Below are 17,176 nucleotides of genomic sequence, written 5' to 3'. Positions count from 1 at the left end.
GGTACTCGCGGCCGTTGGTGAGGTAGGAGGTGGGGGCGGGATAGAGGTTTTGAATCCTCCAACAGCAGCCTTAGCCTAATAGTTCTCCATCAGGTCCGCATGAGGTGGGACCCTGGAGATGAGTCAGATGACTTAACAGAGCTTTGTAATTGGCTCTAGGCTGCCTACACTGGTGTATAAATTGAGATGTGAGTCCATTATATGTTTGTACATTGACAGCATAGCTTGATAAAGGGGCGGCTGCCCTGAAACGTTGCTTGGATTGCTGTAATGCATTTTCTGAAAAAATAAAAGAGCATATACTCTTGACTTCCCCATTCGCACCAATCGGGTGACATCGCGTGTTCCCGCCTGCAGGAAGATAGATCAGGGAACGCTCATCGTCAGGAGACATCGCTGGGATCCATCTTCCTGCATCGTCAGGTGAGTATTCAGCTTAACACTTTGTGATAAGTTGTGAGGTAGAACAATGTGGCAATTAGATGTTGGATGAGTTTACTGGAGTATCGATGTGAGTGCTGTTGGATGACTGAGTATACTGGAGTATCAATGTGAGTGACGTTGGATGAGTATACTGGAGTATCAATGTGAGTGACGTTGGATGAGTATACTGGAGTATCGATGTGAGTGCTGTTGGATGAGAATACTGAAGTATCGATGTGAGTGCTGTTGGATGAGTATAGTGGAGTATCGATGTGAGTGCTGTTGGATGAGTATACTGGAGTATTGATGTAAGTGCTGTTGGATGAGAATACTGGAGTATCGATGTGAGTGCTGTTGGATGAGTATAGTGGAGTATCGATGTGAGTGCTGTTGGATGAGTATACTGTAGTATCGATGTGAGTGATGTTGGATGAGTATGCTGGAGTATCGATGTGAGTGCTCTTGGATGACTGAGTATACCGGAGTATCAATGTGAGAGCTGTTGGATGAGAATACTGGAGTATCGATGTGAGTGCTGTTGGATGAGTATAGTGGAGTATTGATGTAAGTGCTGTTGGATGAGTATACTGGAGTATCGATGTGAGTGATGTTGGATGACTGAGTATACTGGAGTATCAATGTGAGAGCTGTTGGAAGAGAATACTGGAGTATCGATGTGAGTGCTGTTGGATGAATATAGTGGAGTATTGATGTAAGTGCTGTTGGATGAGAATACTGGAGTATCGATGTGAGTGCTGTTGGATGAGTATAGTGGAGTATCGATGTGAGTGCTGTTGGATGAGTATACTGTAGTATCGATGTGAGTGATGTTGGATGAGTATGCTGGAGTATCGATGTGAGTGCTCTTGGATGACTGAGTATACCGGAGTATCAATGTGAGAGCTGTTGGATGAGAATACTGGAGTATCAATGTGAGTGCTGTTGGATGAGTATAGTGGAGTATTGATGTAAGTGCTGTTGGATGAGAATACTGGAGTATCGATGTGAGTGCTCTTGGATGAGAATACTGGAGTATCAATGTGAGTGCTGTTGGATGAGTATACTGGAGTATCAATGTGAGTGCTGTTAGATGAGTATACTGGAGTATCGATGTGAGTGCTGTTGGATGAGTATACTGGAGTATCAATGTGAGTGCTGTTGGATGAGTATACTGGAGTATCGATGTGAGTGCTGTTGGATGAGTATGCTGGAGTATCGATGTGAGTGCTCTTGGATGACTGAGTATACTGGAGTATCGATGTAAGTGCTGTTGGATGAGTATACTGGAGTATCAATGTGAGAGCTGTTGGATGAGAATACTGGAGTATCGATGGGAGTGCTGTTGGATGAGTATACTGGAGTATCGATGTGAAAGCTGTTGGATGAGAATACTGGAGTGTCGATGTGAGTGCTGTTGGATGAGTATACTGGAGTATCGATGTGAGTGCTGTTGAATGAGAATACTGGAGTATCGATGTAAGAGCTGTTGGATGAGAATACTGGAGTATCAATGTAAGTGCTGTTGGATGAGAATACTGGAGTATCGATGTGAGTGCTCTTGGATGAGAATACTTGAGTATCGATGTGAGTGCTGTTGGATGAGTATACTGGAGTATCGATGTGAGTGCTGTTGGATGAGTATACTGAAGTATTGATGTGAGTGCTGTTGGATGAGTATACTGGAGTATCGATGTGAGCGCTGTTGAATGAGTATACTGGGGTATTGATGTGAGTGCTGTTGGATGAGTATACTGGGGTATTGATGGGAGTGAGTGCTGTTTCCACTATGCGTTCATCTCCTCACTGACTGGCTAGCTGACCCTACATCGGTGTGCCTTATTTTAACGATGTCTCTTCACTGTGCAGAACAGCCTATTACCTCTCCAGCATAGACCGTTAGTTGCCTCTGTATTTGCTGTTATTTATCTTCACAAACACACACCCGGCTTTAGGACAGGAAATGAAAAACTATATATCAGAACATGGCTTTGACACTATGTTTCAGGTAAAAAAGTCAAACACTCAGTCCCAAAAGATACTTTTACTCCATTTATTTGAATATTCCTGAGAAGTTTGCTGGTTCAGAGAGGGGACAAGGCACAGCAAAATGGTTCAAATGTCGTGTTCCACACTTTGCATTGCAGTTAACCTTTAACAATAACAAATAAAACTTGCCATGCATTTTGCATTTCACCAGTCATTGATTACTATTGATGTGGGTGTGGCTTCATGCATCACTTCACCTGACTGTTCTAGGCTACCGCAGCTCTCTTGCACAGTGACATAGCAGATAGCACTTTTGCCTTGCAGCGCTTGGTCCCCAGTTCAAATACTAGCCAGGGAACTATCTGCATGGAGTTTGTATGTTCTCCCTCTGTCTTTTATGCATGCTAGTTTTCTCCCACATCCCCAAAACATACATATAAGTTAATTGGCTTCCCCCTAAATTGGACTAAAATGGAAATATGACTATGGTAGGGATTAGATTGTGAGCTCCTTTGAGGAACATTAGTTAGTGACATGACTATATACTCTGTACAGCACTGTGGAAGATGTCAGTACTATTGAAGATGTCATCTCTATATAAATACTAAATAATAATAACGGGACTTTCTTAAGTCCTCTAAGCACCTGGAATATATACCATATATACTCATGTATTAGCCGACTCAAGTATAGGATGACCCCCCAACTAAAAAACAGTAACAAAAATATTGACCTGAGTATAATTCAGGGGAAGGAAAAGAGCCAGCACAGCTGCTAAGTATTATAGGTGTGTGCATATTGCATGTTTAGGAAGGGTCAGGCACACCTGTTACACCCACCAGCTCACTCTCACTGCCTTCACAGACCAAGAATGGCATCATACAGGATGGACACAGCTAGACAGAGATCACAGGAAGGATGTCAGCTAGTGTTCCTGTGGGCAAACCGCAAATACCGGTTATATTGTGAGTGCAGTGGGCTATCGTGGCAGCTTGGAAATGGCGATGATTTTCACAGTCATTTAGTGACTCGAGAATAAGCCGAGACCCTCACTTTTGGACCACTTTTTTGGTCCCAAAAGCTCGGCTAATACTTGAGTATATACGGTAAATTAAATGAATGCTATCCAGCTGACTGACATGGGAATATAGCATTTTCTCCACAACTACATTGATGTGCAACCAACCATTATGTCAATGGTGTGTGATGCTTCTCGGTATAACCATTATGTAGTGATTTCATTATTCTCCCAGACCTCTCTCAGCTTAGCAATCACTTTGAATGGTTTCACCTGAAGTACAACCCCAAACTTTCCCTCCAGGTCTGGCAGAGGGTTCCCAGCTGGCACCTCAAGAGTAAACCGTTGTAGGATCCAGGAAAGAAACAGGAAGATCTCCATCTTGGCTAGAGCTTCTCCCAAACACACACGTATCCCAGCTCCGAATGGGAGGTAACTCTGACTTGGAGAGGACAACCGGTCTCCATTTTCATCCAAGAACCGATCTGCAATTGTCATTAAATAGGACTTGAGTAACTGTAGTTAAAGTGAATGATTATGAGTTAATTATCAATTTATATTACTGTGGTTCACATTAAATAGCCTGGAGTTCACAGCCCCGCCAGGTTATACCGTATATACTTGAATACAAGTTGACCTTGTGTATAAGTCGACTCCAATAGTCAAACTTCTTAAGCTGGATGTTTTTACTGACTCAAGTATAAGTCTACCCAGCAAAGTTAATGGCTGCAATTTGGGCTCAGGAGGGGTTAATGACTGCACTGGATGGAGTATTGCAGCCATGAATCTCTCCTGTCCCTTAAGTGCAGCCAATACCTCCTCTAGGCCCCCAAGTGCTGCAATTATTCACTCCCTTTTATGCAGCACAGTATTTCCCCCTGCCCGTTTCCTTGTTTCCTTAACCACTTGATGACCAGGTGTGGTTTGCCTGATCTGTGCTGCGTGGGCTCTCCAGCCCGCAGCACAGATCAGGATTATGCCAGGGCGATCAGACTTGCCCCCTTTTTTCCCCACTAGGGGGATGTCCTGCTGGGGGGGTCTGATCGCTGCCGGCTTGCTGCGCTTTGCAGGGGGGGGCTCTTCAAAGCCCCCCTCTGCAGCGTTTTCTGTGCTCCCTCCCTCTCCCTCCCTACCTCTTCCTCCATATCCGTCCTGCGGATTGTAGGATAGGCTTCAGCCTATCATATGCCGACGCGACGATCCCCGGCCCATCAGAGGCCGGGGATCGCCGATCTGCCTTACGGTGCTGCTGCGCAGCAGCGCATATGATGTAAACAACGGGGATTTCTTCCCCGCGTGTTTACATTTTGCCGGCGAACCGCGATCGGTGGCTCTCCGGCTGTTCACGGAGACACCCTCCATGAACGGACATGGAAAGGCCGTTTCCATGGAAACCCGCAGACGACCAGTTTACGCCAATCAGCGTTAGCTGGTCGTCAAGAGGTTAATTATTGTGGTCAGGACTTTCAGACCTGTGTTTTCTTGGCATTTCCTTCCCTCAAAGTATCACTTACCACAGGGTAAATTGCTGCAAAAGGGAATGTCACTATCAGTACACGCATTACTCAGTGTGCTCAGTGTTGCCTGTGACTTGTGTATAAGTCGAGCCCTATACTTTGTACCTAAATTTCTAGACTTATACTGGAGTATATACAGTAATTTCCTGTATACCATATCCTTCCATAGCTTGTGAATGGCACTATAAGGCCTCTCTCACATGGGAGGCTGAAGGTGGTGAATTCTCCACATGTCAGCTGCTACCATGCACTGGCTTGGCACTTGCTAGTGCTCTGTCCTGGCTGTGTAGAGGTGGCTCCCCATGGAGTCACATCTTTACGCAGCCATGTTCTAATTCAACATGTTGTGGTTCTCTGATTCCATGTAACATCACCACGAGTCTAACAAGTACCGGTAATTGCAGCTGAAAGGCACTCATGGCTCGCAGCCAGGAGGCTGAAATGCCCAACAAGCATGAAGTTCAGCCTCCTGGGTGAAAGGGCCCTAACTGAGTTTGGCTGCTGCTTTAGATAGACTGGATATCTCTTCCTCCAGCTGCCTGTGCCCACACATTGATGATTCTGCTAACCTATCCTGTATTCACACCCACAGTATTAGAATGTGAGACAAATGTCTCACATCCCTTCCCATTTAATTGTGCAAACATATAGGTATTACATGAACTCAACTGTTACTATGTATTATAATGGCGCGTTTAAAGCCCTAGTTCAGGGACGTTTTTCTAAATTCTTTTAACAGCACTTTTTTATATACAGTCGTTTCCTAGCTTCCAAACAGATTATGTTCCAGGAGTTTGTTAGTTTAATTTGTTTCTAAGCTGAGTCTGTGTTATACTTAGTGAAATGTGGATAAATGATTGACCTTTCGATAACTCTGAATTTGTACATATAGTATAAACTCTGTGTTTGGGTTGTTTTCAACATGCTTTTAACCATTTCAGCCCGCAGGGATTTTTCACCTTATGCATCAGAGCAATTTTCACCTCCCATTCATTCACTAATAACTTTATCACTACTTAAAGAGAGTCTGAAGCAAGAATAAATCTTGCTTCAGACCTCATAGATAGCAGGGGCATGTGTGCCCCTGCTAAAACGCCGCTATCCCACGGCTTAACGGGGGTCCCTTCACCCCCAAATCCCCTCCGTACAGCCGGGGAGCGCTTCCGCATTGGGGCAGGGTTAACCGCCGCAGCCCTGCCCCACGTGCATCTGTCAGTGCATATCTCCGCCTCTCCCCCGCCCCTCTCAGTCTTCCTTCACTGAGAGGGGCGGGGGAGAGGCGGCGATGCGCTGCTGATAGACCCGACTGGAGGCAGGGCTGCAGCCGTTAGCCCTGCCTCCAGGAAGAAAAAATACATGACCAATTTGTGACCTAGGTTTGCGGGGGTGGGTTTGGGGGTGAAGGGACCCCCGTCTAGACGCGCGATAGCGGCGTTTTAGCAGGGGCACACATGCCCCTGCTAACTATGAGCTCTGAAGCGAGATTTATTCTCGCTTCAGAGTCTCTTTAACACAATTTATTGATCTATATCTTGTTTTTTCCACCACTAATTAGACTTTCTTTGGGTGGTACATTTTGCTAATAATTATTTTTTTTATAAATGCATCTTAACAGGATTAATAAGAAAAAAATGGAAAAAATTCATTATTTCTCAGTTTTCGTCCATTATAGCTTTAACCACTTCACAACGGAGGGGTTTTACCCCTGAAACACCAGCGCGATTTTTACGTTTCAGCGCTGCTTCCATTATTTTTTTTTCTGTGATATGATTGGTTATTGGGGACTGGGGTCCCCATAACCAATCATTGCACTGCAGAGCGGGGGTGTGTGTGCGCGCGCGGGTCGCGGGGGCGCGCGATCGCGCGCTGCATGTTTGTTTACTATTCATTGTTATGAATGAAGACTGCCTCTGTCTGAAGCAGTCTTCATTCTATTCACGAGTTCCCCGCCCACTCCCAGCCAGTAAACAAACGAGTGCGCTTTTCTCCGTCCCTGGGGGTGAAGCAGTGCGCAGAGGGACAGAGAAATTTAGCACTGGGGGGGTGAAGTGGTTAAAATAATTCACGCTACCATAATTAAAACCTATGTATTTTATTTGCCCATTTGTCTCGGTTATGACACCATTTAAATTTTGTCCCTATCACAATGTATGGCGCCAATATTTTATTTGGAAATAAATGTGCATTTTTTCCGTTTTGCGTCCATCACTATTTACAAGCTTATAATTTAAAAATTTTTCGTAGTATACCCCTTCAAATGCATATTTAAAAAGTTTTGTTTTTGTTTTTTAAATTGTAATTTTTTTTCCATTAAAAATTTTATTTGGGTAATATTTTGGTGTGGGAAATAAACAATAAATTTTTAATGTTATTATATGTGTAAGTTGTAATGTAAAAAATATGTAGATGTAGTTTTACTATTTGGCCATAAGATGGCCACCTTGAGTTTATTTTTTTCTCCTTGTGCTTCTCGATCATCGGAAGCACAAGGAGGACGGGGAAACTTTTTTTTGCTGAAAGACTGAAGCTTTGGTTTTGCTGGGGACATGGATCGGTGATCGGGAACCATGTTCCCGTTCACCCATCCCAGGGCTACCGGAGGACAGCACTGGGGCACGCCTGCGATCGCGCGCCGAAGCGCGGCACCGCAGGAGAGCAGCCGCCTAGACGTGAGGATCACGTCCGGGCGGCTGGAATGGTTAATTGACTGCTTATAACAGTTTATACAATATTGTAACATGCAGGGTCGGACCGGGCCACAGTAGTACAGCTTTTTCCTTCAGTGGGCCCCACCTTCAGGTCTCTGGTGCCCCCCCCCCCCCCCCCCCTCCTTGTCTGACAGAGCTCCAATTGCAGGCAGAACAAAAAAAAAAATTCTCTTCTCAGTGCTGTAATCACTCATGCTGAGAGCAGTGGCGTAGCTAAGGAGCTGTGGGCCTCGATGCAAATTTTACAATGGGGCCCCCAAGCACAATTGATACGACGCACCAAAACCTGCCAATGGCAACTACAGTGTGAGAGGTGCAAGAAGGGGATGGGAAATAGCTTGTTAATGATTACCACTGTTCAAAGTATCTATAGAAGTGATTATTATGAGCACAGGACCAATAGAGAGGTAATACTGTAGTTAAGGGAGGGCCCTTCGGGGCCCCTTTGGCCCAAGGGCCCCGATGTGGTCGCAACCTCTGTGGTCGCAACCTCTGCAAAGTAGGACATTACTTTATATTGAAGGAGGGGACTCTATGCAAAGTTTTGCTGGGCAGCAGTGTCTCTGAATTACAATGCTGCTAAGATCATGTACATTTGGCCCTGTCCTTAATACATCATGACCACGCCCACCTTCCGGTGCATGGTCACGCCCTTTTTTCACCGCAATCATGGGATGTGTGGGCCCCAGGTTGAAATTTATTTGGTGGGCCCCCAGTGTCCCAGTCCAACCCTGGTAACATGTAACAACAAACATAAGTAATAAAAAAATGTATATTTTGAACATGGAGACAACATTGTTTGTATGTATGAACAATTGTACTCTAATAGTTTGTAAGTAGGGGACAGACTGTATATATGTTTAATCCATTGCTTATAGTATGTCAATGGGAAGGTGTGGCTTAAAGGGAACCTGAACTGAGTAAAATTTAAAATAAACACATGACGTACCTGCAAATCAATATTACATACTTACCTCACCGTCTGTTCCTCTCAGAAGCTCACCATTTTCTTCTTATAGTGATCCCTTCCAGTTCTGACAAGATTTTGTCCGAACTGAAATATACCAGTTGCTGTCAGTTACAGTATATATCAGCTGCTGTCAGTTACAACTGAATGTGCAAGGTAATGTCCATGTTTCCCTATGGCTCAAGTGGGCGTTATTACAGTTTAACAGTGTGCTGACCAGGAAGCTGTTATGGGGTAATGGACATTTTCAAAATGGAGGACGGAGAATTCCATTGATCACAGTGGACAAACGGGACACGGGAGAGGAGAAAGAGATTGATGAGTAGACTACAATGGAGGTAAGTATGACCTGTGTGTGTTTATTTTGACTTTTAATTTTCAGTTCAGGTTCTCTTTAAGTGGGGAGAGTCACTGCCCCTCCTCCCTGCTTATGTCACTGAAGGGGCCGGCCTTGAGTTGAGGATAGAGGGAGGGCAAAGTGTGACAGAGCAGCAACTGGAAGTCTGCTGGAAGAAGACCAGCAGAAATCAACTGCTGAACCAGGTGGACCAGTCTCGGAAGAAGCACTGTCGTGTGTCGGCCGTTAGGCTGCCTGTTTACTGCCCTGCACCCACCGCCATAAGCCTCAGTACTGATAGGAAAAAACTAATGTTGATTTCTGTCACTGTGTGCAACAACTATGTGATTGTGACTCACTCACCTACCACTATATACAGCAACTAGTTTGGAATATACTGCAAAACATCTGAACACGGAATAAATTTGACATTGCTGCAGTGCCTACTATCTATACTTTATTGATATCATATTTGCGGTAACAGTAAATTCGGGCGCCTGAGGCTAGTGGACAAATCGGGCGCCGCCATTCACTCCTATAATAAATATCGTTTAATGGGCGCCCGATAGGAAAAAAGGGCGCCGGAGAAAAATAACGTTTTAAAAGCGGCGCCCGGAGACTTAATGTTTTATTACTGTTTCTCATGATTACACATTATTTAATGATTTATACATTTTTAAATTTTATTTTTAAACGAAAAACAGTACAATATTTTTTTTCAAACATTATTTTTAAACGAAAAACAGTAATTTTTTTTTTTTTAACATTATTTTTAAACGAAAAAACCAACAGGGGGGTCTTAGGTTTAGGCACCAACAGGGGGGTCTTAGGTTTAGGCACCAACAGGGGGTCTTAGGTTTAGGCACCAAAAGGGGGGTCTTAGGTTTAGGCACCAACAGGGGGGTCTTAGGTTTAGGCACCAACAGGGGGTCTTAGGTTTAGGCACCAACAGGGGGGTCTTAGGTTTAGGCACCAACAGGGGGGTCTTAGGTTTAGGCACTAACAGGGGGGTCTTAGGTTTAGGCACCAACAGGGGGGTCTTAGGTTTAGGCACTAACAGGTGGGTCTAGGGGTTAGGGGTAGGTACAGGGAGGGTTACTTAGGCACCAACAGGGGGGGTCTTAGGTTTAGGCATCAACAGGGGGGTCTAGGGGTTAGGGGTAGGTACAGGGAGGGTTACTTAGTAAAAAAAATTTTAAACGTTATTATACGTTTCACTATTTAAACGAAAGATTAACGTTTTTACAATTGCCGATTTAATGCACATTATTTAATGATTTATAACTTTATAAAACGTTAATTTTAAACGAAAAACAGTACAATATTTTTTTAAAACGTTATCCATGCTTATCGTTAAAAACCCGGCGCCCTTTTTTCCCAGCGCCCCTTTTTAACGTACGCCATATTTGCATCCAGTTCTTATTATGAGCACGCAGTATCCATTTCTGAGGTAGCAATTTGTGACCTGATACACCTCTCTGCCAATGACTGCCCCTGCACTGCATTTGGAGGACTGTAACTCTCGTAGTGCCGGTTGTTTTCACATGCTTCTTTGCTTGAACCAGGTGATGTACATTTTATTGCAAAACCAAATATGCTTTTAATAATATTTAATACATGTGTAAAATTTAAAAATATAGCAAATGCAATTAGGGGAAAAGATCCATTAACAAAACAGACAGCAGGCCCTGCTGTGAAGGAAGTTTACCGGATTCTGGTGCTTTCTGACAATGTTGCTGTCCTTGGCAGGTTTTGGTATAGAGTGCCTCAGGAGACCCAATATAAAACTTGTGAAAACTCACTGGGCTGATTAACCAAGTAACTGTTAAGTAAAGCTGATAACTGAAAATTCTGATTGGCTGCTTAGGACAACAGCCCCTATTTTGAACTGGCTTCTTTGTACCTGCCTCAATAAATCTGCATTTTTTTCCTTTTACCCTCATTGAATTGTACTGATATTGTATAGTAATACACACCTGGATTGAAGAGATGCGGATTGACCCATTCCTTCTCATCATGGTGAAGAGACCACAGGTTAATGACCACACGAGCGTCTTTAGGAATGTCATATTCACCAATCCTATAAGAAGAGATATACATGTGTATTGTTAGTGGAGAACATGCATAAAACATTAAAGAGAATCTGTATTGTTAAAATCGCACAAAAGTAAACATACTAGTGCGTTAGGGGACATCTCCTATTACCCTCTGTCACAATTTCGCCGCTCCCCGCCGCATTAAAAGTGGTTAAAAACAGTTTTAAAAAGTTTGTTTGTAAACAAACAAAATGGCCACCAAAACAGGAAGTAGGTTGATGTACAGTATGTCCACACATAGAAAATACATCCATACACAATCAGGCTGTATACAGCCTTCCTTTTTAATCTCAAGAGATCATTTGTGTGTTTCTTTCCCCCTGCAGCTATCTTCCACTGAAGTGTCAGGGCTCTTTTCCACTATGAAATGCGATCGCGATTGCGATTCCGATCACGATTGCAATCGCGTTTCAATTTCCACCATGCGATTGCGATTGCGATTGAGCTACTATACTCATTATAGTCCAGCTCAATCGCATACAAAACGCGGCAGGACGACGATTGCGCTTTTACCAAAATCGCATCGCAATCGGATCGCACTAATGGAAATTGCTGCTGCAGTTTCCATTAGTTTAATGTACCTTGCGATTTGCGATCAGAAGCAAATCGCAAATCGCAGGCTAGTGGAAAAAGGCCCAAAGGCTCTCAGGCTGTTTCTTCCTGCAGAGTGCAGACAGCTGTGCCTGTATGTAATTCCTCAGTATGTGAAAGCCCAGCCAGCTCAGAGGAGGATTTATCCAGCTTGTTAAAAGATAATAGAGCAGAGAGAAGCTGCACTCATCTAAATAGCACACAGGCAGTGTGCAGAGAGGGGCCTGGAGGGGGAGATGCATCACAGAACCACAACACTGAAGAACTTGGCAGCCTTCCAGACACAGGCCGACAAATCTGACAGGCAGGGGCGTAGCAATAGGGGTTGCAGAGGTAGCGAATGCATCGGGGCCCTTGGGCCAGAGGGGTCCCAAAGGGCCCTCCCTCAACTACAGTATTAGCTCTCTATTGGTCCTGTGCTCATAATAATCACTTCTATAGATACTTTGAATAGTGGTAATCATTAACAAGCTGTTCCCAATCCCCTTCTTGCACCTCTGACACTGTAGTTGCCATTGGCAGGTTTTGGTGCGCCGTATCAATTGTTATGTATAAAGTGCTTGGGGGGGGGGGGGGGGGGGGGGGCAAATCTCCTTAGCTACGCCACTGCTGACAGGAGAGAGATAAGTTGATTTATTACAGAGATGGTGATAGTAGAACGTGCTGCAGTAAGCCAAAACACATTAGAATAGATTTTGGAACGTGTAGGATGGAAGAAAACCGGATGAAATTTTTGTTACGGAGTCTCTTTAAAGCTCAGCTCCCCCCAAAAATGTCACTTTAGTATTGTGTGTACATGGTTGGGAACTCTATCCCTCGGGCAGCAGTTTAGGGCTGAGTGCAGTACAGACACGTCCCTTGCCTGTAAGCTAGCTACACATCCTGTTGCTATGGAGGGGGTCAAAGAGAAAATAATGCAAGGCACAACAGAGCAGGAGGGGTAAGGATGGAAACAATGGCGTTGGCCTAAGCTCGGACAAGATGAACACACAGTCTAGATCTCTCACTGATGCATCAAGGCCACTGTGCACATGCTAAACCTTCTGCGGAGGAGGCTAACGTCACCTCATGGCAGAGTAATATTTAAGGATCTTAAAGCACACCTGGACTGAGAGGGATAAGGAGAGAGACTGCAATATTTATTTCCTTTTAAACAAAGAAATTGTCTGGCTGTCCTGCTGATTCTCTGCTTCCAATCCTTTTAGACATAGGCCCTGAACATGCATATCAATCAGGTTTTTCTGACTGAAGTCTGACTGGACTAGCTGCATGCTTATTTTAGGTGTGTGAGTAAGACTGCCAGGCTACTGGTATTGTATAAAAGGAAATAAATATGGCAGCCTCCATATCCCTCTTAGTTCAGTTCATTGTTGTTCTACATAAAGATGGTCAAGGCTATAAGACTATTGCCAACACCCTGAAACTGAGCTGCAGCATGGTGGCAAAGACCATAGGACAGGTTCCACTTAGAACAGGCCTCGCCATGGTCAATCAAAGGGGTTGAGCGCACATGCTCAGCGTCATCATATATTTTACAAATTGTCATATGAGTGCTGGGAACATTGCTGTGGGGATCAGCCTGACCAAATACCACTCACTGCATCACATTGGCCTGCATGATTGTCAACCGTGAAGGAAGCCTCTTCTAAGGATATGCACAAGAAAGGCCACAAACAGTTTGCTGAAGACAAGCAGACTAAGGGCATGGATTTCTGGAACCATGTCCTGTGGTATGATGAGACTAAGATGAATTTATTTGATTCAGATGGTGTCAAGCATGTATGGGGGCACCCAGGTGAGGAGTACAAAAAAAAAGTGTGCTTCAGTCAAGCATGGCGGTGGGAGTGTCATGGTTTCTGGGGAACTGCGGTTCATTGAGTGACCCATGAATGCCAACATGTGAGCATGATCCCACTCACTTCAGAAACTGGGTTTCAGAGCAGTATTTTTAACATTATGACCCCAAACATACCTCCAAGATGACCACTGCCTTAGTAAAGAGACTGGGGTTAAAGGTGCTGTCCATGCATCTCTCCAGACCTAAACCTATTGAGCATCTCTGGGGTACTCTTAAGTAGATTCATAGTTTGTTAGCAAATACAAAAAAATGTTATAGAGAGAGAGAGAAAGAGAGAGTGTGTGTGTTCCAAGATTCAAAGGCCTCATCCCATGCCGCATGTTATCTAATGCCCCACACACCCACAGTGTGTCTCCAACTTTGAGTGCACTCACTAGCCACTGACAGACACTGGAGGACTGCTAGTGACTCCTGCCCAGGGCTAGGATAATTTGCCCTGTTCTTTACTGTATTTTTTCAGCACTTTATTTTTATAGGATGCCTATTTCTGCTCACTTCTAAACCCTCAGCAGGTAGGGTTAGCAGCAATGCACTGGATCTGTACTGCATCAGACAGTAATAATAAGTCACTGTAGGCTCATGGCAACAGGAATCTGCTGGAACTCTGAAGTCTCTGGTTGTGTTTCTTATGATTTTACAGACCAGTAATCCAGTTAGGGGATATCAAGTAAGAATCCCATCTGGCTCTACATGGTCAATGGATGAATTATCCAGTATTATTTCAGAAGCTGTTGTAAGGAACTCACCTGTTGGCTCCAGCGATGCCCCGTTCTCACCAGACTCACGCGTGCGTCCTGGCACTTCCTCTTCAGGACAGCGTACCTCCTCCGGCCCCGCCCCCTGACATCCATAGCAGCCAGGACGCTAGGGGAGTTCCTGCTCTCATCAGTGGGCGGGCGTCTGCCAGCAGACGATCGTCCTACACACTGGGACGAAGCAGGATTTAGTGTCAGCTGACACTTTGATTGGTGAAGCATTGGGGCCGGCTTGGGCGGGCTTTAGGGTATTTAAATCCCTGTCTCTCATTCAGTCCTTGCTGTGATAGCAATCAGTAATCTGGCCTGCTGGGCACTTTGTCACTCTGTGAAAAAACTTGTTATTGTATTTCAATGCGACTTCACTACTCAATTATTGTATATTAATGCGACTGCCTGACTGACTTTAGTTTTGACCATAGCTTTACTGACCACTCTCTTGCCTAGTCCTGTGTACATCAGCCATCTGATCACTCGTGTATGACCCTAGCCTGTTATCGACCTAGCCTTAGTCTCAGCCTATTGTACCGCAGCCATCTGATATCTCGTGTATGACCCTAGCCTGTTATCGACCTAGCCTTAGTCTCAGCCTATTGTACCGCAGCCATCTGATATCTCGTGTATGACCCTAGCCTGTTATTGACCTAGCCTTAGTCTCAGCCTATTGTACTGCAGCCATCTAATATCTCATGTATGACCCTAGCCTGTTATCGACCTAGCCTTTGTCTCAGCCTTTTGTACCGTAGCCATCTGATCTCACGTGTATGACCCTAGTTTACGTTTTGACTACGATTAATCTGAGCCTCAGTGTATACGCCTTGAACCAAGCGTGATAGCTATACATTGGTAATGATGAGCGCTTGAACACGTCTTGTCAACAATGTCCATCCAATTTTCCTTAATGTATTAAAGAAATGCAGTCTGGGTTGACCTACAGTAATTTAAAAGTTAAACTTGGCCGAGGCAAACTTACATAGAGATATGCTCACGCTGTATCTACATACTCTGGGTGTTGCATGTTCCTCTCCTTGTCCCCCCACCTCCATGCTTACACAACACAAAGGATGAAATTCCAGATTTTTTTTACTTGGAAAAGAACATGAAATCCCACCTTGAATCTTTGAAAGCCACGTGTGGAATAAGCAGTGGCGACACGGGGCGAATGCGCAGAACCTCAGAGATAGTGGCCTCTGTGTAATGTAGGATCTTCCTGTCGCTGAGCAGAGGATATCTGCTAAGCCCAACCTTTGCATCCAGCTCCTCCTGGATCCTTCTCTGGACCTGTTGAAATGGATCAGCAAATAAAGTACAATAATTCACCTGCTATTCCAGATAGCAAAATTCAGTTAAAGGGTCTCTGAGCAGACGGTGTGGGTATGTATTTAAGCATACCCACGAATACTTGGTAATACCCTCTCACTTACCTGCCCGTTTTGTAAAGCGTTCTCCACCCAGTCTGGCCAGTGTAAATTGCATTGGGGCCGGCGATTCTCAGCAAAGTCACACTGTGACCCGGGAGTGGAAGTCGGGTCAAGCGGTCTGCGCATGCGGCTTCCATCATCCTCCTCTAAGCCTATCCGTGCATGAGCAACACCTCATTGTGCTCAGTGCACAGAGTAGCTTCCGGGGTCACAGCGTGAATTTGCTGAGAGTCGCTGGCCCCAGTGTAATTTACACCGGCTGGGAGGGGCAGAGAACTTTACAACACAAGCGGTAAGTGAGGGGGTATTACCAAGTATTCCTGGGTATGCTTAAATGCATACCCATGCCATCTGTTCAGGAATCCTTTAATGCTGCTGATGTTCCATATAATCCACATCTAATGGCTGTTTGTAAAATAAATTCAGAATTGTAGCCAATAGTCAGTATAATGTGGCTTCAACATAAGCCCAGCAGCTGTCTAAAGTACCATAACCAGGGTTTGCAGTGGGAAAGGAAGTGGCCTGGGTGACAGATGAGGACAGTAGGCAAAATGCCACGTTCCTTCAAGTGAATGACACTATTTAAAGTATACTTGAACTCTTGCACAGGACAGAAGGAAAACAGAGAAATGCACCCTGTGTGTATTTAGAGAGTTTAGCCTGTCTAGTTCCCCCTCCTTTGTGTCTAAGCACAAGTTGTAATTTGATCTCTCCCCTCTGTCACCTGATTGCCACGGCAGATAAGTTCATTTGAAAGCACAAGATGTTATCAATATGTCTGCTTCTATGAAAGCAGGAAGTAGAAACGGTGCTGATTTATTGCAGGATTTGTAACAATTTTTTTTCCTTTAAAGGTTATTATGCTGTTGCATATCTTTTAGAGCAGAGAGGACACTATGGTTTCAGGTCCACTTTAAGGAACCAATTTTAATTAGAATGCATTAAAACAATGTGTTTTGCGAGTCACTGCCTGCTTCTTCAGATGGGCATAACTCTTAGAGACTTGCCTTAAAAGGGACCTGAAGTGAGAAGAATATGGAGTCTGCTATATTTATTTCCTTTTAAATAGTACCAGTTGCCTGACAGTCCTGCTAATCTCCTTGGCTGCAGTAGTGTTTGCATCACACACCTGAAACATGCATGCAGCTAATCTTGTCAGATCTGACAAAATTGTCAGAAACGCCTGATCTGCTGCAGGCTTGTTCAGGGTCTATGGCTAAAAGTATTAGAGGCAGAGGATCCGCAGGTTAGCCAAGCAACTGGTAGAAACAAGATCGCGCTACTGCTTTAAGTGAGTCCTTGCTACCATACACATGGATCAATTGTCCATACAGACTTATCCACCAAGTCCAATATATTTCTTCAAGTTAGACAATGGGCATTCAATGTTGCATAGGCGTCTGTGTACTATACACCTCCACCACACCCTCAAGACTGGGCACTCACCCTTATCCACGGACCCTCAGTTAGATGGGTCTATTGCGCCTTGGGATAGTCTC

The 17,176-nt window shown here is 44.6% G+C and overlaps 1 protein-coding gene across 1 annotated transcript in view; it reads right to left on the bottom strand.

The window, feature by feature from the left end:
- Positions 1 to 2,459: 2,459 nt before the first annotated feature.
- Positions 2,460 to 17,176, bottom strand: part of CYP17A1 (cytochrome P450 family 17 subfamily A member 1) — a 55,366-nt gene continuing 40,649 nt past the window's right edge. The window contains exons 6-8 of the mRNA XM_068257530.1: positions 15,368 to 15,537; positions 10,933 to 11,036; positions 2,460 to 3,912 (exon numbers count right to left, since the gene is read on the bottom strand). Coding sequence (XP_068113631.1) covers positions 3,635 to 3,912; positions 10,933 to 11,036; positions 15,368 to 15,537 — 552 coding nt within the window. The 3' untranslated portion in view covers positions 2,460 to 3,634. The remainder of the gene's footprint in view (positions 3,913 to 10,932; positions 11,037 to 15,367; positions 15,538 to 17,176) is intronic.

The sequence above is a fragment of the Hyperolius riggenbachi genome, chromosome 10, assembly GCF_040937935.1.
Source record: "Hyperolius riggenbachi isolate aHypRig1 chromosome 10, aHypRig1.pri, whole genome shotgun sequence".
NCBI classification, from domain to species: Eukaryota; Metazoa; Chordata; class Amphibia; order Anura; family Hyperoliidae; genus Hyperolius; species Hyperolius riggenbachi.
This window is presented reverse-complemented; position numbering and strand designations above follow the sequence as displayed.